Source organism: Nipponia nippon, unplaced genomic scaffold (assembly GCF_047370975.1).
Source record: "Nipponia nippon isolate SJK-2023a ecotype South Korea unplaced genomic scaffold, ASM4737097v1 scaffold_2, whole genome shotgun sequence".
Taxonomy (NCBI): Eukaryota; Metazoa; Chordata; class Aves; order Pelecaniformes; family Threskiornithidae; genus Nipponia; species Nipponia nippon.
This window is the reverse complement of record NW_028262336.1, coordinates 61214717-61242612: the sequence shown is the minus strand read 5'-3', so window position 1 is coordinate 61242612 and position 27896 is coordinate 61214717. Positions and strand designations below refer to the sequence as shown.

At 42.5% G+C, this 27896-nt stretch overlaps 1 protein-coding gene and 1 long non-coding RNA gene across 2 annotated transcripts; one reads left to right on the top strand and one right to left on the bottom strand.

Moving 5' to 3' along the window:
- Nucleotides 1-1531: 1531 nt before the first annotated feature.
- CNOT11 (CCR4-NOT transcription complex subunit 11) lies at nucleotides 1532-15214 on the bottom strand. Its single transcript, XM_087759048.1, has 7 exons — nucleotides 14755-15214; nucleotides 13808-13972; nucleotides 9327-9479; nucleotides 8547-8749; nucleotides 7580-7782; nucleotides 4544-4640; nucleotides 1532-1884 (listed from the first exon to the last, which is right to left on the bottom strand). Exons 1-7 carry the CDS (start codon nucleotides 15185-15187, stop codon nucleotides 1687-1689), a joined length of 1452 nt encoding a protein of 483 aa, XP_087615174.1. The 5' UTR covers nucleotides 15188-15214; the 3' UTR covers nucleotides 1532-1686.
- A 291-nt stretch (nucleotides 15215-15505) lies between these two features.
- LOC148055803 (uncharacterized) lies at nucleotides 15506-20864 on the top strand. The gene is made up of 3 exons (XR_015704611.1): nucleotides 15506-15644; nucleotides 20193-20333; nucleotides 20670-20864. It is a non-coding gene; the product is annotated as an uncharacterized LOC148055803 (long non-coding RNA).
- The last annotated feature ends 7032 nt before the right edge of the window (nucleotides 20865-27896 follow it).

The following is a 27896-nucleotide window of genomic DNA, read 5'->3' as shown; positions in this document are numbered from 1 at the left end:
GACAAATCCAGGGAGTGGGGATTTACGTATGTCAGTACAACTCAAGCAAGTACTATGAAGAGGCAGAACAGCTAGGCTTTTGCTTATGGCATCATAGTAGCAGCCTACTTCTTTTTTTGGCAAGGCTTAAATTCTTTTAAAGTAACTCTGTAAATCATAAGCTAGATTGCAATGCCTTGAAGCAGCAGTACTCAGGTTTCTGCTGGAGCCTGTTACTTTGTTATAAGCTGTAGTACTAGGTAAGTTCCAAAAAAAAGCCTAAAACCTATATAAAGTATTTTTTTTAAACCATGTTTTTGAAGAGGGGTACTAGGACATAGAAGATAATAGTCAAATTGTACTCCAACTTTAGTAGATGTAAAGCATTAAGGTACAAATTTAGCGCACAAGCTAGGTTAACTGTTGCTGCTAACAATGACTTAGAGCAAGCGTCTTCGGTTTTAGACAGAATGTCTAGAATTGGAACAGACCTTAAATAAATGCTCCTTTAGTTGGCCTAATACATCTTAACTCTGGGAAGCTATGCAAGTCTAACCCCTGATGACTGCAGGACACTTCTCACAGGACTTCTTAGCAACAGATGATGCTGCATGAGATGAGAGATCAATGGGATTTTCAATCCAAGTGATTTAGCAACTTAAATTACTTGGAAAGAAGGTGGTAAAAGACAGTCTTGACCTTGGATTATTGATCTTGCGCTTCATAAAAATTTGAGAAGCAGGTGCAGATTTAAACCAGCTTTCATTTATTAAAGCAGCATTAAATGAGAACTAGCTAGCATTTCAAGTTCTTTTCCTTTTTAGTCTCAGGGCTTAAATAACAGCAGCTGTTCTACCATCAGCTTAAAATAATACTTTAGCAGACTCCTTCCTCAGTTTCCCCAACACCTGGCATCTAGCACCAGAGCGGTACTCTGACTGTATGCTTTGGAAGGAAGAGGCTGCTTTAATTTGGGTAGCCACAGAGCAACTGCCTATGCAAGTTCTGAAGTGAGAAGAGGCTCATGACAGCTTTTTATGGAATGGGACCATCTTTCCTCAGTGAAACACTCACAAGCACAACATAGGTGCAGTACTTCAACTACTGATGGTACGAGGCCAGTATTCTGGAAAAATTCAGTGATCTTGAGAAGAGAAAGTACCGCTCTGAGCCTACAGCACCCAACACTTCATTTCTGCCATGTCAAGATAAGCCTTTAAGCTTTTTCTAGACATCAAGACAGACTTGCCCTCACTCACCAAAACCAGCACGCATTATTAGAAGTCATATCCAGCTTCTAGAAGGTCTTAAACAGGAAAGAAAGGGCAAGCAGGAACCAAAGTTACTTACTTTGATGCAAGTTGACTTTTGGACGCAAAGACAGTGAGTGCCAGATTAATATTTAAATCTCTTGTGAAGTGGCAAGTATCATTTACATCCCTTCTGGAATTAGAGCCTGCAGTTCAGGATATGCATACGACATCCAGAGCTTAACCCATAGTCAAAAATAGCAGAAGTGTAAGGCCTAACACATTTCACAAACTCAAGCATGTGTATCAGAAAAAGCATTATTTATTGTTTAAATGCATAAACTGCTATTTATAGTGTATTACATCATTAATCCAGTGATTTAAGTTTAAAATATACAAGTGATTGGTATAGAACACTGGCAGGGTTTTTCTTCTTTTTGCCAGTGACGCAGTGGTTTTATTTTGATGTTTTTGTCTCTGATGGATTTTCCCCAGTGTCCAGCGTCTTCAGCAATCTGAAAAGGCCAGCTGCTTCTCGTATCCGACTGAACTCAATACAGAAAGCTTGCACTTCTATAAACAAGTCCTGTACATTAATAATTTTGTTTCTGATTAAAGACTGAAGAAAGACACAAACAAGACGTACCAGGCGGTTCTGAAACAGAAGAGATATGGTTTCATAATCCAAATAGATGCTTGCAACCAAGTCAGTTAAAGGACTGTTGGCCCTCAGCAGTACAACTGAGGCATTTCAAAATCAATTTAGCTTCAGCAGTAATCTTGTTCCCGAGCTTTGTACCTGCTGCCCCTACTGTTCTACCTCCCACACTGCTACTGTATTTAAAAAAATTGACTCCTCTGCTTTACAGTACTTCTGGATACAGGAGCTTGCTTAAGATCAATCCCATGCACAAATGAAGCACCAGATCTACATATGCACTGTACTTAATGTCTTTATTATGTAATCTCTGATTAAAGTCAGAGAGAAGAGATCATAGCCCAAGATGATGTCATCACTGGAGTCACCCCTCTTGCTTAGTCTTATTTACTACACCACCACCATGAAGCAAAATGAACAAGCTTCACATCTCAAAATTCCCCAGTCACCGATTAAGGCACTCCAGCTGGGAAGTGACAGCAGCAGAACTGATCCCAAACTTGCTTTGTGGGGAGTGCTCTCTCGCCAAATGAGCAGGCGACCCTCTTGCTCTATCTTAGAAGGAAAGACAGTAGCAGGGACACCTAATCCAAGACGACACTTCAGAGCTCATGGCTGTGAGCTGTGATCTTCCACCTGCTCCAGTGAAAAGATGGGATCATGGAAGTGTTTCTCCTTCCTAAGGGCTGCTTAGGTAACACCTTGTAGAACAGCTGGGATTTGTGAAATGGAGACCTAGCAACTGGCACCTGCAATTTGTCATACACGGATCCAGTCACTAACTGTCTGCTTTATACATTTTTTCTCAAGGACGAAAGCAGATCTTTATCATTGAAGTGGTCTCATAGTTCACATTGTGAGAAAGAGGTGAACCAAAACCTTTATCTAAAAGCAACTATGTACACGAACGATGTTTATCAGAGAGAACTATGGGGACTTGATAGATTAAGTGTCCAAAGTAGTTTAGATTAGATTGACACTGACAATAAGCTTACCAACTATTTTTACAGGAACTGAGCTTACTGCTGCAAAATTTGCTACCTATACCAAGAAAATTCAGAAACTGAACAAGTTATTTCCTTCACTGCAATCAAAAGGCACCACGTTTTCTCTGCAACACAAAATAAGTTACAAGAGTAATAACTGAGGAACATGGAACAGAACAAAAGTACAAATGCAAGATGCTGGCTGACTCCCACTCTGAGGATCGTGCCTCTTTCACTTCCAATAGGAGTGGTTTTGTACCATGCTTTTCAAACACAACGTCTTGTGTCTCAGTTGCTGTGAGGCCTCATATGCAGTATTAACAAATGTTAGATCCCACAAGCTTCGCACGCTACTTGGCGATCAGTAAGTGTTCCTGACGCTGTTGTTTTTTGTCCCCCGTGTGCCTGAAGCACAGCTGCTATATGCTCTCAGCAGCCCCTTTGAGCACAGTGCCCCCCTCTGTGGGCATATTCTCAGCTGCAGCCCAGGTCTGCTGCTATTTTCCTATTCTGCTGCCAAATGCAATAGGCACGGCTATTCAGCAGGTCACAGATCAAGCCACCCACGTGTATCTGGCCGAGTCCTAAAGCAGGGAAGCCTCAGTGGCCACCAAAAGATAACAAATGGTTAGTCATCATCTGGAAGGGTACCGAGAAAAGACAGAGTTTTTGCTGCTATCTAAAACCACGCTGCACCCATACCCTGTGTACTGCACACAATTCTCATCTCTGCAGCTTAAGGATGTAGTAGAGCTAGAGAAGGACACCAGAAAAAGCTTAAGGGAAAGGAACAGCTGCCTTGTTGCGAGAGACTAAAGAGGTTGCAGTCTTCAGTATTGAGAGGAAAAAGCTGAAGCAGGACTTGGTCAAGATTCACAAAGCCTCGGGTAAACTGAACACGGAACTGTTTTTCACCAATGACGTAGCAACAAGAAAACAAGTTCTACTGGGCACTTGGTGAAAGCAGCAGATCAGTTTAGTACAGAAGGAGGTACCTCACACAGCATGTAGACAACCTTGTGTGCCAAAGGTGTGGAAACCTCCCCAGGGGGTAAAGATCCTTGAAGTGGCTACAACGTGCGTGCTGGTACTGGAGAAGTATGACAGGCTTGGGAAGCAGAGCGTATGGTGGTAGAAAAACAGAAAGCGGGTTTTTAGGTCTCTGAGGAGACCTGCAAGCTATTGTGGGTTGGCAATAGTCATGATTGAAAGGCAAGACTTCCACATGAGTTTTGTAACATTACCTCAAAGGTCTGGAAGCGGTGGGCACACTTGTACAAAAAAGAAACTTGAAGCTTACAACTAAGCAGAAGGCAAACAACTAATACTGAAGGTGAAGAAAAGGCACACTGCGTGACAGATAAACCTTTTGCGTGTAAGGACCTGAGTCTCATAAAACTGCAGTTTTGCCAGGGAGAAGAGTATTATGTCTACAGAAAAAACAGGAAACAGTAATTACCTGTGAAGTCTTGTAAAAAGGTGAAGAAACATCTGTTAAACACTATAAAGAACTGCATAGTGCGTTAGGAAAAAAAAAATGTGCCTTTGAAATAAAGAAGCAGTGAGACAGAATAACGTAATGCTATCATCAGCCTTATAAAATCTCAGCGCATATTACACAGAGCAATATATGGGACCCTTTTTCCTAACCAATTTACTAAAGTACTCACCTGCATATATTTGTCTTTAATCTGTTCACAGGTGGAGATACAATTGGAGATATAAAGATGAATAAATTCAGGTGGAAGATCAACTGCAGTAGTAAGCCTGTTCGAATTAAAAATATCCAGTGGTTTATGAAGCCATAAATCCAGTGATTCCGTTGCAAAACGAATGAGTTAGACCTGTGATATTAGTCATGTCATACAGAGCCAATTTCTGACAGCTTCCACAGACCTATTTCTAATCATTTAAATTTCTTCATTAAGAGTCAAACACTTTTTTAACTCTGACACAGTATAGAAGCTGAGTTAGATTGCTTTCTAGTATATTTGACACACCTACAAATATTTGCTATGTATTACACAAACGATACTAGTTTCCAATTTATGATGAAGCCCCCAAGCTGTCCGAGCACCAAGATTCTTCTGCAGTAAGCACTGCAATACAATTTTGCTTATTCATATTTGAATTTCAGGTACTGAATCTAGATGCTGAGCTCCTTCCTTAAGTACACAACCGGAATAACTCCTTTGTTAGGGCAAGAGATCAGTTTTCTTAGTTCCTTCAGATCCAAATTTTAGTCCCAGGAACCGAAATAACATGACTATCTACAGCTCAAATAAGAGACCCTGACTAGATGAAAATGTTAACTAGAGATTAATGACGCACGATAATCTCAGAAGCTTCTTACTACAGAAGAACTGGAGAACTATTGCATCAAAGAATGGCATTAGTGTATTTTTTAAGGGTTAACAGCAAAGCACACCTATTTGTGGTTTAACAGTACTGACTACTAAAGTATTTGAGCTGCCACTGTTTCTTAATTGAAAAAGCAATACAGCTCTCAAGATAACAGCATACACTAAATGCCAAACTGCCATGAAATTACAACAGAATTTGACCAAAGTAACTCTTAATCACAGTCCTATCTCAAGTAGTGAAGGCGGGGGGGGAATAGGGCAAACAGTGCACGTTTTAGACATTTCAGTTTCAAGTTTTTGTCTTATTTCACTTAAAAATCAGTGTCTCCCTGTTTGCACTAACAGTCATTTTGCAGTTTGAGAAAAGTTGTTCCTATGGTAGTTACGCTGTGGGACAACCAGCATGCCTGACTGGTGGTGTAGCTATCCTGGAGAGGAGTAAGAGCTCTTTTCTTACCACTATTTCTCCATGTTGTGACCATCAGCCCAACTTCAGGGCAGTAACTGCTGTGAGTCTGCACCAGTAGGGAGGGATTTATTCCAGCAATGTTTCTTTCCTCAAGTGATATTTAAGGTGCAACTCTGCTGCAAAGAGACTGCTGAACAAGGCTGATTTGGTAGTTCCCATTCAGTAATTGCCAAGAAATGGAAGAAAGTAAGGGGAGAGATGTACTCTTGTAGCTTGTGGGGATTAGCTGTCTGAGAAGTTTTCCCATTGAAGGGGCTAGCATTCTGTTAAGAAAATGGGTTGTACCTATATGCAGAAGTTATTCCCAATGAAGACAGGGCATGAACGTAAAGCAGGATGGCTATTTAACAATGCTACCTTTTGTTTGCTTAAGCCACATCAAGAACGCAAGTTGCGTTTAAGCAGATTAGCTGTGTGGCATTAACGTTTTGTGGAGGATTCTCGCAATAACTGCCCTTTGTCCCACTGTAGTCTTCTATCTTTCACACAAGCATTTCTCAAGAAGGATCAAAATTAACATTTCCAGATGTCCTATTAAAACAAAACTGCTACCTCAGTTGAAAGAGAAGACAGACGCTGGAGATGAGACTAATTTTTAAGATACGATAAAAGAATGTGAATTCTTCATCAGGAATGACTGGATTGTGACCCGTTAGAGCGGGCGACAGTCACCGCAGTGACAAAACCATACACATCCAGTAACTGGTCCTTTTGCAAGTCAGTAACTAAACTTGCAGCTTCCTGGGACATAGGACACGTACTTGCTAGTGAAATGTACGTATTAACCAGGAACCTGATGTCTGAATAAAACTTTAGGCATACTATAGATTGCAGTGACAGACTCCCTTAAGTGATAACCATTTTAAATAACTTTGAGCTGAACATATCTAACAGTTTGATAAAATGATTTTCTAGTAATTATCAACTCCAATTGAAGTTATCCACAACACAATATGTATTTCCCCATTCTTCTCAAAGTAGAAACACTTTGCTAATATTAAAGAGTAACACAGTGTTTTCTTTGAATAAGCCTCTCCATTCTTGCAGCAGGGACTGAAAGATTAACTAGCATAGCACCTGCACAAGAGATGTGCTTTTTACCATACCTAATATGTTAAAATATGGCATGTTATAAATAATTAAAGTTATGTTAGTTTCAATTAAAACAAAATATTTAATTATTATATAAATTATAAACAATTAATATAAAATGTAATATCTATGCCTCCACCATCACATCTTTCTGCTGGGAAATTGTGGGTTTTTTCCTGTTAAGTTGCAGGTTTGCTACTGCTAATACGAAGCTGTTAACATTACAGTAATATTTTAAAATAGCACTGCTGCAAAAAGGAACTTACAAATTGGCAGCGTTCTCTGAACTTGGCACTGAAGATGTTCGAGAGCTTCCATTCTTTATTACCAACCCACAGCTAACTTTACAAACTTAGTCTGGACTAAAATAACAGTTTTTTTCTTTAACTACAGGCACCACCAATAAGGAACTACCTAAAAAGCAAGTAAAGCCTTTATGAAAGAAACAGACAGTCCAGCAGTTGTAGAAAGCAACAAATCCACAGCACTCTCTTCCTCTGCAGGATTAATCAGAGCACACTAAGTCTTATTGATTAGAAGAGTATTAAAAAAAAAAAACACACCACCACAAACAGCATGGAGAAAAAGTGAAAAGGGAATGACAGTTTGATACTCTTCCTTCACTGTAATCCAACTAGTCATTTCTTCAGTTACATTTACTTTTGGTAGTCTTTGGAATGTATCCAAATACAGCCCTGCGGCCAGCCTCACAATCACTTAACTCTTCAGTTATTTACTTTACATACTTAAGGGAACCTTCTTCGATTTGAAATAGTACTCACCGATTTACAACTTCCATTGAATGTAAGGACATGTCCATGTTAACCAAGACAGAAAAATACTCTGTTATCTGACTAGACTGCATCAGTTTCAGCAACATTTCTATAGCTACTAAGGGATTGTTTTCAACCAGGTCTGGCAATTTGGCAGGAGTGAGACCAATATGGTAAACAAGCTTGGGGTCCTTTTCAAGTTCTCCAAGGAGCTGTAAAGAAAAAAAAAAAAAAAAGATTCAGGTTTTTTTTTCTTAACTATCCACATTACTGCTTGAAGAAACTGCTATAATACATCTAAGCTACAGGAGAATGATAACCCTTTAGATTTAGGCATAAAGACACGGGAGGTATACTTTAAAATTTCCATGTAAAGGCAACTGTGCCATAAAACCTTTAATAAGGCATTTAGTAGTCTTTCATCAATGGCTGGCAAGGAAGGGAGGAAAAAAAAAACCATGAAAAGTTTCAGCCTTCTTTAGTTTCCTGTCCAGCAGAAAGAAACCTCAATTTCACGTTCATTGTTGTCAAAAAAAGTTCTGCAAAAAAAGGATATTTTATAGTGCTAGCATAATGATTATCAAAAAAGCACCCTGAAATCAGGGGTAATACTATCAAATGGGGGGGGGGGGGGGGGGGAAATCGGTGTTTGCATTTCTGAAATAATTACTGGTCAAAAGCTTCCACAGAAGCATGAACAACTTTGTTATAAAGAAGATTTTTCCATGTAGAAAAATATTGGTGCCACTTATTGATCAACTGTAAATATATCCAGTCAATGCTATGAAATTTAATGATTTCTTCCTTCTTCATGCAAACCCAAGTCAAAACTCTTGGGTTTTTACAGTTTAAAGTCCTTGGAGTTTCCTGGATCCAAACACAGATCAATTAAAGTGACCCAAGTTTTCTAAAATAAATGAGTTAATAGACAGCTTGTTAGAAAGTCATTTTAGACAGAAAAGTGCGTGATACTTACCTGTGTTTGCTGTGGGGAAGTCAAGGGACTTTTAAAAGCTTTTGCCATGATTCTTTTTATCTCAACTCCAGTGCTGTTCTTAACACACATTGACTTATCCCACTGAATTGTGTGATCTGGCTCTATTGGATTTAACCATGCCAATTCATCCTCACATATATGGAGTGGAGGCGGTGGTCGAATAAACTCTGGTCGAAAGTGACCTAACATGGCAACAATGGGAACAGCTGTTTAAGCTTCAGGTATTCAGTTTTACATCAGTACAAAAAGAAGACCCCCGAAGCCCCCATTTCTTCAAGCTATTTTAACACTGAGAACAGCATTACGATCTTATTTGCCTCCCAGAAAAACATTTATTTCCGATTTTTAGTGATGCTGTTATATCAGCCCGTTTTTCCTCTTGATTCAGACCACTAGGTTACTGGTTCTATGGTCTTTTTTCCTTCCACGGTAACTGCTTCCTTGGAAGGCGTTAACAGTCAGTCCAGACCTTACTGTAGGGGACTAAGATCTGAGGGGCATCAGACCCAGTGTTTTAGCCAACAGATGACACAGGTAACAGCTTGAAGACAGGCTCCAGACTTTTTAAAAGTCTGGAAACGTGAACACTGTGGAGTCTGATCTGGAAACAGCCTGACACAGTTTTGCACTGTTTCATTCATTTTCATTCCCATTTCATACCTTGAAAATACTTCTGAATTACATTACATTTCATCTGGAGAAGTATAACAACATAGCATATCATGAATTACAGAAACAAAGATGTGAAAATGCACATACTTTCTATAGGAGGTTTTGGTCCGCTCACTAAGGCTTCCGTGATCTGGGAGGCAACGGAGCTGTCAAAACCAGAGTTGGAAGAATCTGGGTCAGGATCGCTGAGAATGCTGGGGAAGCTGGCCTTGCTCTGTGTTGGCAACTCGGACTGACGTTCTGAAAGAGGGACAGTCCATAATATTAAAGCATAAAATTGAAACAGAGATGCCTGGAATACTAAAAGTAACGAGAAACAAGCAGCTTTAGAGAAGAACTAGCTTAAAAAAAACAGATAACATCAACATGAAATTTAGTACTGTATCAGGCAGCTAGTACTCAGAGTGCCAGCTGACAGGCAAGGGACAGAGGTATGCAGCAAGGATAGAGAAGAAATAGAAATGAATCTGAAATGCAGTCTTGGCTTTAGAAAAGGTAAGCAACTGATGTAATCTGCATCTAAAAGCAGATTAGTAGGTTCACATGGTACTCCTGAAAGAGTTCACATGCTATATCTAGTTTTGCAATCACTTCTCGGAGCCGGGGAGTGAAAAATCCAGACAGATACATTTACAGGCTCCACCACAATAATGGTCACGCTAGACCTGAAGTCAGCTATTCAAATTTATCCAACACATTTCAGTGGCGTTGCGTAAGCTGCTTTTGCATTCGCTGTCAAGCTACAGCAAGAGCTTGTGTGGAAAAAGATGGGAGTTTAATTGTTACGTGATTCTATATATGTTGTCATTAAAGCAAACCTGAGAAGAGCTGAAAGTGTCCCTTTAAAGCCCAAATTACAGAACATAAAAAGGTTACATTAAAATAATATTAAATTTAGTACATACAGCTGAAGACTTGAAGACTATGGGGCTCAATACTTGCATTGTCAGAGTTTTAGGTGTTCTTCTGTCACAATCTATCACTCTTTTGTATCTGAGGACTTAATGGCTGATCTTCTATATTCTCTGTATTATTTTGAGAGATCATGTTTTCCATCCTTTGGCAAAAAAACCCAAAACAAACCCCAGCTGACAAAAAACAGAGGAAAAACCCGCTACGGAACACCACCTTACACTCCTCCCCTCCTCCACACAGTGCATTAAGCAGCAGATTAAGCCTTAAGTAATCTGAAGTCCAAAATTGTTGGTACCACACAAGGAATCCCTTTTTCAAGTTCCACGTGAAACTAAACACTGCTTCTTTTTCTCATTAATTAACTGTAGTGCTGTCAGATTTAGTGTACTGTCCCTATCACTTCCAAGCAAAGTGTGCTTGCTCATTTTTGTGCAAGTACGCTGGCCCTTCCTGGCTTCCCATGGGTATGAACTATTTCATATGACTCCAACCAAATCCACGAGAGACGCTGAAACTGTGAGTGACAAAAGAAGCATCAAAACAAAGCAGCACCCATTGCTAATTCCTTTTTTGGCTTTCTCTCCTACTTCATCCAATTATTTCAGATCATGCAAACGTTTGCATATATGCTCACTGAAGCAGCACAGCAGGGCATGTTTTTCTGTTAAAGGCAACAACTAGCATACCTTTCAGTTGTTTTAAAACAAAACAAAACAAAAAAAAAGGCCAAACAATTTTAAAGTCAAAGTCCAAATGAGCTGGTTTATAAAACATGTCTTTGAGTTTATAAACTATTTCAAACTCCAGTTTGTGAGTCCTTTTATTTAGCCACTGAACAGAAGGGTTGGTTTAACAAACGAAGTTCTACAGAAAAAAAAAAATATTGGGCATCTTTTTTCAGTCTTTTTATTTATAGTCTAGAACTTAAATCTATCCGTTGGTAAAATCACTGATGTGTTTGTATCCCCATAATCTCAAATGATTAAGGATGCTTAATTAGAAATATAAAAGTTTAAGATACAGTCCTTCAAGTCACTGATTTTAGAAGCCTGCATGAGCCCTCAGTTACATGCACTGACGCTCAAAAGCTCACCCTCACTGTTTCAAGAATTAGGGCTGGATCAACAGTTTCAGGTAAGCAGAAGCGAGAATTAGAACATGCTGATTTAACAGGAAAGAACATAGCATCTTGAACCAAGACATTTAAATTCAGAAAAATTAATCTGAAAACAATCACTTAGGTTCCTTTATGGAGCTCATTTTTTTTCTTTTTACAGGGAAAAAGAAACTTTCTTTGATTCTTAAAGGAAAGCTCTACAATGTATTACAAACTTTAATACAGGTCAGTTACTCCTAAATCTAATAAGGGTTAGCAGACAGTTACAAGCACTTTCCCAGAAGACCCATCCCTGCAACTAGGAGAAAGTGACTTTTTTTTTTTTATACGTTAACACACCAGATGAACAAAACCAAGTTATAGGGAGAGACCGAGGCTTGAATGAACATTGTGTAGACCAAAGGGAGAAGAGAACAAAGCAAGTTTTAATACTCATTCCCAAGATGCTCTATTTCAACACTCTACTTTTGGGGGGGAAAAAAACCAAACCAAACAACAAACCAAACAAACGGGGGTGGGAAAAAAAAAAAAACCAACAAAAAAAACACACCCAGAGAAAGCACCATACAGTTGCAAGTGAATTGCCACAATGAGCTCAAGTTCAGAAGACAAGCCAAGCACTTTTTCCTCCCTTTACAAAAGAAAGATTGGTATAGATACACTGATTGAAAAAAATTAATTCTTTCTAAATTATTTAAGTTGATTTTGCACATGTATTCTAAAGCAAGTCAAAATCATCCTGCTCTAAATAGCCCTGAATTGACCTCAGGGACCACAATTTTGAAGGGCCACCAAGTCTCACAACTGCTATGTTCTATGAAATGTGGGGGGGAAAGGGTGTAAATGCACCCCTTAAACACTGTATCTAAGCATCATAATACAAGTATTTATGCACTGCCAGCGGCACAGCTTCATCCCGCATACCAAATCATTAGGAGAAATACACTGAAAACGTCTGAAAAATTGACAGACTTTCTGAAACATGACAAATAGACAGTCAAGAAGCATCACAATATTAAAACCGGCAAAAGATTTATCTTCTAAGAAAGTGAACAGAAAGCAGACGTTTATTCGAGGGAGCTACAGCAAGAAGCCTGAGAAAGACAGCATGAAGCTTTTTCAGATGCAGCTTGTTTTGTTACATAACTCCGACAACTGCTCATAAGCAATCAATTATGCATGTTTACTGTATTATGTAAATAATGATACAAGCACATCTTACAGGGCTTAATTTTGCAAAGCCCCATTAATGACTTTAGACTGTACTTTAAGCCACCAGTGTCTTCTATTTTAAATAAAGGACAAATTAAAATGCATGGCCTAGAGTACCCATCCATACAACTACAGTTTTGAGGTTCTCTACGTGTTTTAGTTTTAATGAGAACAAACTGTTCAGAAAACAAACACAGTACCAAGGGGAAAACAAATAAAAACAAATGAAAAAACTCCAGGCTTCTTTAGGGCATCACGTACGCCTCATGCTAAAAATCACAAGTTACCTGAAGTTTCACAAAATCTGAATTCAAAGAAGTATTCTAGAAAACACAGACAGGATGAACCAGAAGGGTTTGTTTCCCCCTTGAAAGGGTGTTAGGGTACTCAAATTGCATTTTCAAAAGATCCCGCAGTGTGGAAACAGTAGCTGAGGGGGACAACAGAGGACGTTTGTACACTGTAAACAAGCCAGTGACAGGTTCTACAGAAAAAATGATGATACCAAGATACAGCCGCGGGACGGAGAAAGCCCAGTTAGTGCCTGACCTCAGAGCAGTAAACCACATTGTACAGATATAGAAGTGGGATGGTCCATTTTCAAGCGAGCAGCTCAATTTGCACGTACCTAGGAAAAAAACCACTATTTTTTGCTGTCCAAACTGGCTTCTTGTGGCCAACAATATTTTCTATTTCAGATTAGCTCCAGATGTGACTCATCAGTCAATGTGATCAGAACAATCATGTTCCTGCTCCTTTTCTCCTGTCAAAGGATAAGCATCACATGGCTTTTCTTTTCAATCCAGGAAAAGTAGACCACCTGCCCACTCTTGAGCTAATGCTGTAAGATCCGACTTTGTTTTATAAAACTGAAGATATAATTGTAATAGCCAATTTGCCAGGTGCAGCTGAAGTACTGGTACGTGACAGCATGACAGTTATGCTATGTTCTCTCATACCAGAAATACTGCAAAGAGTGAAAAGGGATAAAAATACACAAAACCCACAACCCACCCGAAAAAAGAAAAAAAAAAACCAACACAAAGCTTTAGATGAAAATCTTCCTATACTTGCAAAATGTTCTCATGTTGAAGGTAGTGATGTATATGCTTAAAAAGCTGCTTGTTAAGTAGGATAAAACAGTTAAGGCCTAATCTCTGCTTGAAGTTTCTTTATGTGCTTGAACATGGGCTTGAAGACCCTAAGGCACAGTTCAACCTTTTTCATAATTAGGATAGACAAGAGTGTTTCTCGGGTAACTCACAGCCACATTACAATTAGCGTTTCCATTCATAACTGAACCACAGCCACAAATCTTCCTTACCTGCTAATGCCAGCTGAAGCCCACTTATATCCACTGACTGGGCCATGTTCCCCACGTCCATTGAAGCAATCTGCCGAGGAGTCTTCTTGAACAGTTCTCTAGGGGGGGCCAACATCAGTTGAGACAGAAAGAATTTTTCTGGAGGAGTTATGGGAGGTAAGAAGCCTGTGGAGACACAATGGAAAACAATCCCCGATTTTTTAAGGCAGTAGCATTAATGGTTTCCATATGCTTCACGTAGAACAAGCAAAAATAAAACGCAGACTAATGTGTTATTTATGGCAAGAGCAGTGCAACTGAAGAGTCTTTGTGAGCGCACACAAAACGGCCACCTCCTCAGCTCCTAAAGTGATGTGAAATACAGCATTATACTGCTGGGTACCATGCATCTCGACATGCAACATCAGTCAGTCACAGCGGTTTATCTACATGCTTTCTAATTTAGACAACTAGTGAGCTATCAGATATGGCCAGACATTGCAATTCATATTGTAAGTTATAAAAGTAATTTTTTAAGAAACTTTTTAAATGTTTTTTTTTTTTAAACTTTTTTTAAAAATGGGTTTTTTAGAAACCTTTTAAAAAATGTTTTCACCCATCGCTGTCACGCTTGCATTTACTGAAGCGGGAAAAAGCGTTTCACTCTCATGTAGCTGTTTAAGAGGCTTGTTTCACAGCTCTACAGCTGCCGAAAGCCTCCGATCACCTCCAGGTTCTCGCAACGGCTCTCTCCCCCAAACACCGTCCCGCGTTCCGCTCCCGCCAAGCGGCCTGTCTGGCATCAAGCCTCGAGCCGCTCGCCATGAACAACTCCCACCGCCTCTGCCAAGCGCGGGAAGCGCAAAGGCACCGGCGGGAAGCCGGGAGCGGGCAGGGGCAGCGGCCCCGACGCGGCGGGGCGGCGTCTCCCCGGCCGGGCTCTGCCCCGGCCCGGCGGCGGGACGCACCTGAGAGCGGGGTGCGCTCCGCCTCGTCGCCGCCGCGCTCGGGCGCGGGGTTGAGGAGGTGGGCGAAGACGGCGGCGAAGGGGTTGGCGGCCAGCGGCTCGGTGCGGTACATCTCCCAGAGGAGGTAGAGGGCGGTGAGGCGCTGGGCGGGGCTGGGCAGCAGGTCGGGCTGCTGCAGCAGGAGGACGAGGACGGAGCCCAGGCGGAAGTGCTCGGCCTTGCCGAAGTAGTGGTGGAAGGCGCTGGAGAGGCCCTCGAAGGTGCTGCCGCCCGCCTCCTCCGACACGATGCTCAGCAGGCTCGACAGCTCCTTCGGCGACAGGCTCATCCTGCCGCCCGCCGGCCCCCCGCCGCCGCCCGCCGCTCCGCCCGCCTCGCCCGCCTCCGCTCCCACCTGCGTGCCGGGCGCCGGGCTCCCCCCGCCCCCGGGCATCCGCCCCGGCCCGGCCCCGCCGCTCCCCGCTGCCGTAACGCCGCGCGCGCGCGCGCCCGCTGTCGCGCCGGCCCCGCTTTACGGCGCGGCCGTAAGGCGACAGGAGCGTTCCGGCTCGGCGCCGGGGCGACGCGGAGGCGCGCGCGCGATTGGTCGCGCGGCGGGGAGCTGCCGTCCGGTCCGCGCTCTCGCCTGGCGGAACGGGATTGGCCCCGGCCGGCCGGCGGGGGCGGGGCGGGCGCGGGCGATTGGCTGCCGCCGCCGGGCGGCTCCGCGGCGGCCGTTGGGGCCGGCAGGGGGAGCCCGGTGGCCCGCGGAGGCAGCGGTGGCGCCCGCGGCGGCGGGGCCCGGGGTGGCGGGGGCCGGGCCTCCTCCCTGGGAGCCACGGGCAGGAGGGGAGGCGGCCAGGCCGCGCTTCAGTCGGCAGCCGGGGCCGCCTCGCCTCGCCTCGCCTCTGGTGACGGAAGGGAAGGGAAGGGAAGGGAAGGGAAAAGGGAAGGGAAGGGAAGGGAAAAGGGAAGGGAAAAGGGCAGGGAAGGGCAGGGCAGGGCAGGGCAGGGCAGGGCAGGGCAGGGAAGAAGGGGGCTGCCCGCCTCCTCTCGTTGCCGCTGCCGCCCCCGCCCTGCTCAAAGGGCGGCCTGGAGGGCAGCGTTCGCCTGCTTCTACCGTGAGCCAGCCGAGAGCTGTCCGCTTCGCTGGTGGGGTTCTCGGCAGAGCTGAAGGACAGCGAGCCGCAGGAGCGTGTGGCTGGGGGTCGGGGGTGGAAGAGCATCCCCGTCCGGTGCCACCGTCTGTTTCAGCAGCCTGTCTTGTGGAAGCGCGTCCTGAGGGACAGCGGCTCACGGGCACATCGGGCACAGCCTGACGAAGTGCTGAGGGCATGGCCTGGAGCAAGAGCTTTCTGTGGTACCTGCTGAGAGAAGAAGGGCTTGGAAAGTCCTGAGAGCAGACACTGCTGCTGCTGGCCAGTTCCTCTCGTGTCAGTACTCCTCCCGAGTCACCCGGCCCAGAAGACCCTGGCTTTCTAGTTAGCCATGCTGGTGTAAGCGATGGGATTCAATTAGAAACTGAATAAATTATATAAGTCATATAAAAATAATACAATAACATAATATAAACTGAAAGCTAGTGTTCTGAATATAGACCAAATAATAGATGTGTTCTTTAATTCACATTATTGATGGGAAAGAAACCAGGATCTGAGAGGCGTAAAGGCTTCACATCCATATACTGATGTTAAAAAATGATGACTCTGGGAAAAAAAACAGGGTCTGCAGACATGTGAGGTGTGATCTGAAAGCCTCGTTGACGGAGCAGCGAGTCACCAGCTGACTGGATCACAGTGAGAGTCTGCTTGCAAGATACACAGCTAGGATAGCAAAGCAGATGGAAGAGGATGCCAGTGAGCTTCCTGCTGCGGCCAGTGGATTCAAGGAAACAAAGCAGTCCTTGGAAGTTTGGGCCAATTTAGAATTTACTAACAGCTGCAGAAAGGACTTTAACTGTAAGATTTAGGAGGAAGATCAAATCTGGAGGTGGACGAAGTAATCTGTGTAGGTGTGCAGTAGGGCTAGCTGGAGAACTTGGGAAAGCATGGACGTGAACAAGAGCTTTCCACCCTTACTTGTGATACATAGAGAGAAGTTGAATATCTTCAGTTAAATAATGTGACAGCTCAGTAGTTTAGAGAGGAAGACTTTGTGGGAGAAGGTTCCTCATAACTTATATGGATTTCTGTGTAAATAGGTAGAAAGATGAACTTTTATCAGCTGACTTGAACACTCAGTCTATGAGAAGACACTTCAGTTTACAGAGGAGCTGAGGATATAGAGAACAGGCCAACTTTGTCTTCCCCTCTGTCTTGCTGACCTGTAGCGAAATTGTAGTTCTCTGTTCCTGTCAGAGAAAGAGGCTTGGTTCTGTGGGGTTGAAGAACCATTGCAATAGACTGGGAAGGTGAAACCATGTCAGTGGTCTGCAGAGTGGAAGAAGCCCAAGTGGCTGTTTTCTGGGTCTCTTTTAAACCTGCTAGGAGATACGGTTTAATGCAAGTGTGTAAAAGACTTGAGAGAGTGATAGCGTATTGAAGTGAAACTACGTTTTCCTGATAGGAGTGTCTGGTCTAAACGAAAGAAACTCATGTGAGTAGCTGTGGCTATAAACGTCTGTAACTGTACACAAAAGCATAGGGTGATCTCCATCTAGCTCAGCGCCTTGTCCATGACTGTGTGCTTCTGGCCATCTGCCATTTGGGTGCTTCCCGAGTCGAAGGTTGAATGCTCATTGTTGTGTTTCCCAGCCCCGATGAAATTTTCTTCCTTGAGCTCAACTCAAGTGCTCTATGAACCCATTTATATGTTTGGTGTGCAGTGAGTTCTGCAGTTTAAGAACGGTACTGTGCAAACCAGTACTTCCTTCTCCACTCTGCTCAGTGCTCATCATTCTGTGCATCTCTTATCATGTCTTACCTCGGTTGTTCGTCTCTAAGGTCATGTCCCCTTCTGTGGCATCCTCGTTCTGCCATCCTTGTTGCCCTTCTCTTTCTTTCCTACTTCTGCCGTATCCTTTTTGAGAAGGAGGGACCAAACTTGCATCCCGTGTTCAAGCCGTGAGTGTCCCATAGATTTATACACCTGTATCGTATGAGTCCTGTTTATTTCTCTTTTCCTTTTTCATGTTGTTTGCTCTTTTGAGTCGTGAACCTGACACTGTAACAGAACTGTCCTCGACAGCTTCCTCGGCAGGAATAGATAGGTAGCACCCACGACTACAAAAGGGAAGGATTCCTTCCCTTTCCACCCCACCCTCATTGCAGTATTTTACTTTGCAGGTATCAACTATTTGCTTTCACTGCCATTTAATTCAGTCATTTAATATTATGAACATCTCCTGCAGCGCCTTCCTGCCAGTTTTTGTTTTTACAGTCCTGGATGACTTTTTCTCAGCAGGAAACTTAGGATGTACCCTGGAAGACTGGTTCCTCTGTCCCTTTACGCCCACACAGGGGGGTTACTCCTCAGTCTCACGTTTGTGCACACAAGTTCTGGTCATTGCTGTAGTTTCATGCAATTTTTTCAGTACAGAAATTGGACTTGGTGGTTTATAGTTTGTTGGATTATCTCCATGGCCTTTTTAAAGATTGGTATCAGACTTGCCATCCTTATTTCTTTGATACTGAGACCATTTTGATGAGCAGGTTGCACGTCGCAGTTCACAGTTTAGCATCTTCATCCTTCAGCTGATAAGAATCTCTTGGGTGAATCCCATCTGATCCTGGTGATGAATAGTGACTCATTTTATGCATTTCATTTCACATCTCCTACTAACACTTCACTGTGAGACAGTGCTCTTCCCTTGTACCCCACCAGTAAAGGTTCTTGTCTGGGAACGTCTCCAAGATCCCATGTAGAGATGCAAAGAATTCATTTAGCTTTCTCCTATAGCCTCCTTCCTTGAGGCTTTTGTATGGTGTGCTCATCTATTGACCTCAGACTGACGAGCAGATTTTCTGGTGTACTGGCAAAAGTTGTATTTGTTCGTTTTTGGGATGAAGTTTATGGTTAGAAATGATCACGTCTAAAATTGTGCCTTAAATTGAGGGATGGTTTGCTGGGTGCTAACCCGCAGTCAAATAGACCTGTGGTGCTTCTGTCCAGGTGGTCTTTTTCATACAGCCTGCTCCTAATAACAAAGTCTGCTGAAGACAGCAGAGCAAAAAGAAGAAACATGGTTAGAAGCTGCCTTTTCTTTTCCTATAACTTTCAGAAATGTAAACCACTCTTGGATGATGTACTTACTGGAATAATGGATGTCGAATTGCAGAAATGGACTTCAGAGCAATAAAAACTTTCCCCGATGACTGAGATGGCAAAAAAATTGTGTGACTCATATATGGCTAATGCAGCCCTCTGAAATTATTCTATCCAAATTGAAATGTTTCTGGTAAGAGCAGGAAAGCTAACAGTTGAGAAGATGGAGTACTTTATAGGAAGTGGGATGGGCACAAGCATCAGTTGACAAAGGGGATTCGGAAGTCACAATGATTTTAAAACAGATCGCCGTTTCAGGGTAGCAAAAAACTTAATCTAAGAAAAAGATGGGGGTAAAATACTCCTGGGGCAGAAAGTGCAGGAAATGTGCTGCAAAAGAGGGTTTCTGTAACTGCACAGGGTGCTGTATTTTGTGGGCATGTGAGTGTGTTGGATATTGTTGGGCTCAAAACTTGCATAATGAAGAAGCGAGAGTATGCGATACTAGTGCAGACTCAAATACACGAGTTCTCAGCCAGATTTGATTTCTGAAATGGATCACATTACACTCGAGGAGGAAGGCTGGGGCCCCAGCTACCTCAGTGGGTCTGGGGGGGTCGGATTCCGCAGGAGATAGATCACCGCAGCGCAGTCTCGCGGCGTAAAGGGAAGGGCTGAGTTTTCTGCCTTTGCAGAACAGCTCCTCTGGGACCAGGCTGAGCATATCCCATTTCTTTCAGATAGCTTATAGAATAGCTATCAAATGGTCAATAAAAGCATAAAATATACCCATCATTCTTTATGTTCGGGTTTGAGTAAGAACCTCAGTAAAAATCATCCTCTGAGTTCCTAAAGAGGGATAAGGGGATTGGGGCTATACTTAAATTACCGACTCTCAGTCTCCTTGCCTAACTCTGTCCTGTTGGCTCATATATGCTGAGACAGATGCACAGATTCCAAACTAAAAGTGACACAGACAATCTAGCTTGGCAGGTAACCCCTTGCAAATACAAATAAACCTTTACAAATGATTTGACTGTTTGTGTGCAATTGGTTTAGTATTTACATGAACACCAGCTTTTGAGAAATTGTAATTGTTACTGGAAAATGAGATCCACGACCAAAGGAGCACATTCAGTTTGATTTGATTTGATTTCCTGAGCTAAGGGAAAGGCCGTGTAATTTAACTGTAGAAGTTGTTTTTCCTTCTTTCCTTATTAAAATTGATTATCTTATTGTTTGCTGTGGTATTTTAGATGACAGCCAAGGAACACAAACTGCATTGTGGGCACTAGGAAAACAACTACTGATGAAGGAGCCATAGAAAAAGACAGCATTTGGAAGGAGAAAGAAAAAGTGGCAAAGAAGATGTATGGAATTGACTTGCTCTGCAGCAAGTGAGTTTCTTCTAGCAAAGAGGCTGAATACTTAGGAAACAACTCCCACCAGCGTATCTTTTATCCCACATTTCATTTGGGAAGGACACAGTGGGAAGGAATTAAATCACACCTTAAAGTCAAAGGGGAAATTAAAGCAATTCCAGATTGTTCTGTTTATTCTCATGAGACGTCTCTCTTGTACACAAATTCCTTTCCATAATAACTTAAGTGACCCATCCCATCTACAGTGTATTTTAAATAGCAACATATCAGAAAGAGGAAGGAGTAGGTGTGTTTTGTACGCATCTCTTCACGTGTATCTTTCTAGTGACCGTTGCATGTTTTTCTTCCTAGTTCATCTCTTCAATTCAAAACACAAGATGGGACCACCAATGCAGAAACAGATTTTGTTATTGCTGGAGTAATCAACAATATTGGCACACTAACAATGCCTAAAAGCCTTCCTGAGTAACTGTATGAGAACACATCTTCACTTGTTAGGCAGACCTCAATGATGCCAAGGGATTCTTGGATACAGCTTGAAGAGCACTTAAGAAACACCAAAAATATCATAGCATGAACGGCTTCGTAAGTGCTGAACACTGGTTGGCTTAGAAATAAACATTTGTTGCTGAATTCTTTAACTGCTGTGAATTTTAGTGATACCTCTGCATTTTAAGCCAGTTTTCAAATGGCGGATGCTCATACATGTAAATTAATGTTAAATCCACTCACTTGGTTTCTTGAGTGTTAAGACACTTCCGGAAGAGATGGCGCTTTGGTCCCAAATAAAATCAATGGTGAAGCTCCAGCAGGGCCATGTTGGCTGTAAAAGCAGCATACAGTATGGCTATTTGCATATATGTCTTTACGTAGACCCTTCTTCTGACTAGGAAACCCTTCCCTGATAACTCAGAAATATTTTTTCCTCAAAAAATGATTTGAAGCAAAATGATACCTTCATTTGTCCTTTTTTCTTACCATTTAATCAGACAGGGATTTTTTTTAAATCCATCTGTAATTCTAAAATAGCTGAGCACGTGTTTTGTGTGAAAACATTCAGTATATGCATTGCTCGGGAACTCTTCACTGTGAACTTTAATTTGAGCACTCAGCATTCATAATTTGAGCTATGCAATTGCACATCTGACTCAAATGGCACTATTTCCGTTCCCTGGCTCGATGACTTGATTTATGCTTTATGTTTCTGTTTTCATCCAAAATCAATTTCAGCTGAATCTTTACCTATGCAGATAAAATTGCAGGAGGAAGGACTTTATGCTTAAGCTACAAATTTGAAATCCACCTTCTGAAAGAGCATTCAATAATTCAGAGCTGATTAGAGAGCTCTTGTCCAGGAAATGGGAGATTCAGGTTGTCTTTCTTCCTCTGCCCGCAGAGTTTTAAACTCCAGCCCAGGCTATGGCTGTTAGGAGCAGAGGGGAGCGTTCATCTCCTCTGGCTGAAGTTGCTTTGCTGTGTTTACAGGGATTAAAGATTCGCTGCAAGGGAAAGGGAGCAAAAGCGGGGTCTGATGGTTTTAGTGAGAGTGTGCTTGGTGAGGTGCAGGACGGCAGCCCGTGTTCTAGTCCTGCTCCGGGAACAAGGCAAGCATGTGCTCAATGACAATCGGGTAGAAAAGCATAAAAATACATGTGTGTAGGGACTGGAAATCTGTGTCCCTCTTGCCCATTTAAACTCCCAGCCATTGGGAGAGTCACTTCTTCCCATTCTTTCCCTTTAGAAAGGAAATTTCAGAAATTTAGTAAGGAAGTTCTCTTTCTCTCCTATGTATATAATCGTATATGTATGTACTTATTCATGTATAAACATACACACTCATATTTAAATATTAAACCAAAAGTTTCTCATTAGAAATCTATTTCAGATATGGAAGAAGTAGGTTAGAGTATCTGTTGACGTGACACTTTTCCACATGACATTTGACCAGAAAGATGCTTGGAAAAGCTAATTTTTAAATGTGCTTTTAGGACCTGATAGAATCCTTTTGTGCAAGAACGCAAAACGTCAGTAGTATTTTTAGGGGCATTACTGAGCATTGCGGTATAGTGATAATATATAGACCAGGCAAAGAGAGAACCTCACACTGCAAAGTCCCATTTTTAAAAATATCTTTAAAAATGTTTGACGATTTTGTTTTCCTCCAGCAGTGGTGCAGCTCCGCTGATTTGTCTCCTCAGAGTTCTGCGTCATTCGTTTTCTCCTGTTCCCATATGTTTCAAACACCCAGTGAGCTCTTTGCTTTCCGACTGCCTACGAAGTTTCTCTTGTGCCTGACTCTTTATTGCCTTCTAAGTACACTGCACATGCTCAAAGAGTCTTGTTATTCATCCCATCTCCTGTTTTATGCTGAAAGCTTTTAAATACATTTTAATGATGCATAACAGCAATATAATGAGCCTAATAGCATGCTATTGATTTTCATTTGAAACACTGACATTTGAACATTTCAATAGCCTTTTAACAGTGTGTATATTTAATGTGATTCAAAGACAAGGCAAATGCAACACAATATCTGTATACTAAAAAAACTCCACAATCTCCATCTACTGAATGTCTCCCCACCTTGCCTGCAATCTGTTTGTTGCGATCAGCCACATTAGAAGCGCATAATTTTCAGTGTCTTAAAACAAGCAAGCCATAATCCTTGGTACAAGGAAATAAAAGGGAAAACCACGAAATCGCTGTATCCAGACACAGCTGTGCTTTTCTGCTCTGGTCACGATGGAGATATTAATGATCCAGATCCAGTCAGTGCTGTCAGAGAATGCAACCTGTTAGTTCCGTAGGGAAGTAAACTGCCCAAGGATGCCCTCTAGATAGGAGACAGCTGAGTTATGGGACACCCTCACTCATGCTAAGTGGGTGGACTAAGAAACACAAAAAAGAAAAATGAAACCCACAAACATACACGTCAACGTAAAATGAGATAACAGTTCCCTTCTGATGACTCAGTAGTTGCATCCTATGGAGAGTACTGTTTTCAGGAGAGGTTTCTGAGAAGGCAATGAGCAAGATGCGAAGCAGCCATACAGTGCCCTGTCTAGCCTACATGTGTGGCTACTTGGACATAAAACTAAGATCAGCCTTGCCAGGATGCACCAGCCATATATTTTCCTTGCGTTAAAAGTAAAGACCTTCTTTTTCCAGTGCTGTGACATGTTTTTTTTCAGGGAGTGTTTATAACAAACAAATACAAGTCAAGTTTACATCAAGTATTAACCTTACTTACCCTTCTGGCTTTTCACAGCATCACTCATATCCTTTACACATCAGTTATCTGTACAGCAACATAAATGTGCATGATGCTATCAAGATATTAGGAAATACAGTTTCTGCCCTGTGGGTAGATTGAACATAAGGTAATACAGAGAGAGAGAAAAGCAAAGGACCAGGGAAACAAGGAAGACTTATGCTTTTGTAAGGTCTTCAGTTCGCTTGTTTTCCCAATGTGCAGATGTTGGTTTGTAACCACATCAACCAAGAGGATCATCTGACGAGTCATGACTCAGACTTTATTGCAGTTGAGTATAATTAGACAGGGTTTCTGGTTTTGAGCTTAAAAAAAACCCCAGCTGCTTTGATTACCATTTTGTTCATATTTTTTCCAATCTCTGTGCTTTGCTTTCAAGATCATGAGAATATTTCTGAGAATATGTAAGTGATTTTTAAGTCTAAGATGCTTTTTGAGTTAGTAGTAGTTCCCAGTGTGCAAGTTAGGCTAAAATTAAGACACACTATTCTCAGAGGTTACCTAAGAAATTCAGAACTATTTAACAATAGAGGTACCTAAGACAGGCATAGGCACATCTTTTGTGATTAAAATGTAAGTGGAGTTCTATTTCTTCCCACACCAGAGACACTGACTTCTAACTAGTGACAGAGAAGATCAAGAAGACCATCTTCATTTGGTTGACAAATTTGGAAATGGGAAAAATATAGTCTATCTATCTTGAATAGATGGTGGTAGTAATGAATAACTCTGCTGAAAGCAGTAGAGTGGAGCATGGGTTTTAAACCAGTCTGAGAAGAAATCTCAGATGCATATCATTGTAGACAGAAGAAATGGCTGTTATCATTTTATTTAAGATAGGATACATGAACAGTCTCCTGAAAGTACCTAATTCTCTTGGCTGACCGCGGAGGGATTGTAGAATGATCAGCTCAGATGTCTCATTTTTGACCTCTAAGTTAGGACAGATCAATCCCATCCCTAAAGTCGTGCTGAATCCCTGGGGGAAGCGAGATCAAGTCTGGAGCTGAGTTGCGGCTAAGTCCTGGTGAGAGCCCCAGTTATACCTGCAGGCAAGATATATGTTCCTTTTCTTGTCTTCCAACGGTGTATTGCATCCCTTTTTCCCAGACTGTGCTGTCTTCCGTATTTTAAACTTAAATTCTTCAGGACAAGGACTGCTTCTAGCGACATGAAGGGGCTTCTCTGCATAGGCCATTGAAGCAAAAACTAAACGGTAGTGCAAAAGCAAAGGAGATGGACGATACAACCGCTTCTGTTCTGCCAACCCGCTATGAGGGAAGTCCCCCTCGGCTCCTCGGTATGAACCGTTCTCCTGTTAGGTATGACTATAAAAGTCCAAGTCCACAATGCTGCCAGTTCAATGAAACCAAAAGGCAGTAAATTCAAATCTTCAAAAAGCATTTTATACACAGTGTGCATAAAAAGAACTTACTGCCACAGACCATCACCGAGGCCAAGGTTGTAAGGAGGCATACGACATTTTCAAAGATAATGGAAATATCTAGTATAAGTGCTTCTTCAGCTTACACAATCTATTAATGATGGATGAGACCTTTTTGGGGAGTATTTCCTCTGAAGTAGCTAGTCTTGATCACGATCAGACAGGAATCTCTAGACCATAAATCTGATCAAATATAGCAATTTCCATGTTGCTCAGTTATACCTGTGAGAGTCTGCTGACTTCAAAGTGCACGAAGGATTCGGTCTAAAGCACATCATCCATCATCGGTGCAGAAGTGCCTTCATTCTGTGGTGGTGTGAAAAACTGCCCAACGGGCAGTTGCTTTGCAGGCCAACAATGTACAGACGTGGGTAACGTGGCGTTGGTGTACAAGACCCTGCATTCATTGCTGTGCTGTCGAATGTCTAAAAGGATCCCAGGTTTTGAAATTCACGCACCTCCTGCTCTTCCTTTTAATTCTCTGCTCAAAGTCCAGTGCAAACTTCCTCTCCCATCCTGACTATTTATAAGTATACATAGAAACAAATGTTTTGTAAAGATGTGAGAGACATTCTGCTTTATTCCCAGGGGCAAATAAAGCCTTTTATTTTTAGCCCAGTTTCCTAAGGAAATGAGACTGATGCAATCACATTGTCTATTTGTCTGTCTATCAAATCAGCCCCCTTCCCCCCTTCCCTTCCCCCATCAACTTCTGACCATTAATCTTTCCAGCCAGATCTGACAGAGAGGCAAAATTCTTTCAAAAGTGTTAAATGCACAGGAGTTTTATGAAAATCAGTTGCTGGGCCAGAGGAGAGACCTGACCAGTTTCCTCACTGGAGAATTAAGTAGTGGTTGAATTCAGCGGGTAGGCAGCGACACGCTGGCAAGTCACCTTGTGCGTGGCTGTAACACTGCCATGATGCATGTTGTCTCCCGAAGGTGGAAGAACAAAAGGGACTGGGGTGGCATTTCAGAGGTACTTCTAGAGGGGCTCTCCTGGGTACTTGGCAGCATTTTGGGGGGCGGGGAGAGAGAGGTGGCACAGGGGAAGGGAAGGAGCGGGGTTGTTGCACATGTGGGAGGCAGGGGTCAGAGCACGCTTGGGGTTTTTCTTTATATCCCAAAGGGACTGAATTTTGAGGTCATGTTCTGGGGAGCTTCTCAGTGGTGGCTCAGGGAACAGGGTGGAAAAGAAATGCAAAGCCAGTGCTAGAGTAGTGGTCAACACTGTCCTTGCCGTTACCTGACAGATATTCCCCAGGTAATTCCTGTCATGGAGAATAATTATGCACTGGAGAAACAGGGACAAGTTCACATCTAACGAGTCATTTGATAAACCCTTTGCAAGTGCGTGTGCTGCCTCAAATGGAGAGTGCAGATTTGCCCACATATTAAAAGTTGTGGGCAGTCTCTGAGTTTTTCCAGTGTCACCGGTGGGAAACTTTTACCTACCGAATGTACCAAGGTTCAGGCCAAGGGAGAAGCCCAGCCTGTCCCCAGCTGCCTGACCACCTGCCTTTTCCACTGTAAGGTACGGTCCTGAGCAGCGTGTGTGTTTCTGTGTTGGAGGGAAGTATGTAGCATAATTATTTATCTACTCTACCTGTGTTTGCAGTGCTGTCTGGAAAATAGTCCAGATGCCTGGAAAATAGTCTTAAGAGAAAGCTAATATTATAAGCCTAGTGAACATGAGTTCACGTTTCTACTGTGACACAGATTTATTCTCTTATATTTCAGCATCACAACATTGTCCCCAGTGACCTGTATTTTAAGTCTCAGTGGCAACGGAAGTGCGTAAACACCTTGGAGAGATGTAGCATGATGCCACATTATGGGAGGAGGGCACACAGCTAAAAGCAGAAGCAGTTTTGGTGTTCAGACAGCTTCTCCAACTGAGTCTGACATCTGCTAATGCCCTCCTGACATCCTTATTGTGATGTTTGAGGATTTTTTTAATGGAGAAATTGGTAAGATTATTTAAGAGACTAAGCTTTCTTTAGTTCTTCCCAATTCACTAATATGCTGGTCAGCAGATAATGCTTAAACATCTTTTTAGCAAAGAGATAAGGTCTCTTGTCACAGCTCTGGGAATTCCAACAAGTCAGTACCCTAAAAATGTATGTAAACCAGTATTGGTGACATGCCTTTTCTTCAGTTGCCCTACCCTTCCTCATCAAACCTGCGCTACTTGTTTCCCAAATTCTTTCAAGCCTAAATCTGTATCTGAGTGGAAACGACTGTCTTGCAGGGGATTCGGAACAGGCTAATTGGTGGAGATGAGAGAAAAGAGATACCAAAAAAGCAGTGACCCTGTTGTGATGAACTATGTAAATAAGAAAATTCCCCGCCCGCCCTTAACAAAAAAAAGAAGCTTTCTTAGTAGAGGGAGTAGAATACAGTTCTCTCCTTAGATAAGATGACAGGGCAGGAATCTGTTGGGAGGGGAATAAAGGTTCCCCATCTCTTGAAAATGCTTAGTGATCTTGGACACAGACCTAAATTATTTTGAATGTGGTTGGCCTTGGAGTGCATGAGGACAGAAGAAGAGTCAAGAAGTACCTACAGCATGAAACTCTTCATACTCACATACACAAACTGTGATGCACACAAGCACACAAGCATGCCACTTGCAGTACAGAGATACGAGACCATGTGGCACCCCTGATTCCTCTTGCTGTCCCTGCCTATCACAGAAGACTGGCATCCTTAACTGACACCCTCACAGAAGCTGTGAAGGTGCAGAGTGCTGTGTTAACCCAAATGGCATGGAGCACACTGGCATCCAAGCAAGTTTGAAGCCTGGGCCATTTTGCCTTCAGCAACTGAAACCATTCTGCAGGCATTTTATATATAATTAAAC

What these genes read in the sequence shown, in the direction of transcription:
- CNOT11 (XM_087759048.1), bottom strand. Translation starts at nt 15,187, where the DNA reads ATGCCCGGGGGCGGGGGGAGCCCGGCGCCCGGCACGCAGGTGGGAGCG. An exon ending in TCAATGGAAGTTGTAAATCG is followed by an intron (nt 4,641 to 7,579) that starts GTGAGTACTATT and finishes TAATTCGAACAG; the next exon opens with GCTTACTACTGCAGTTGATC. An exon ending in TTAAAGACAAATATATGCAG is followed by an intron (nt 1,885 to 4,543) that starts GTGAGTACTTTA and finishes CTTCTGTTTCAG; the next exon opens with AACCGCCTGGTACGTCTTGT.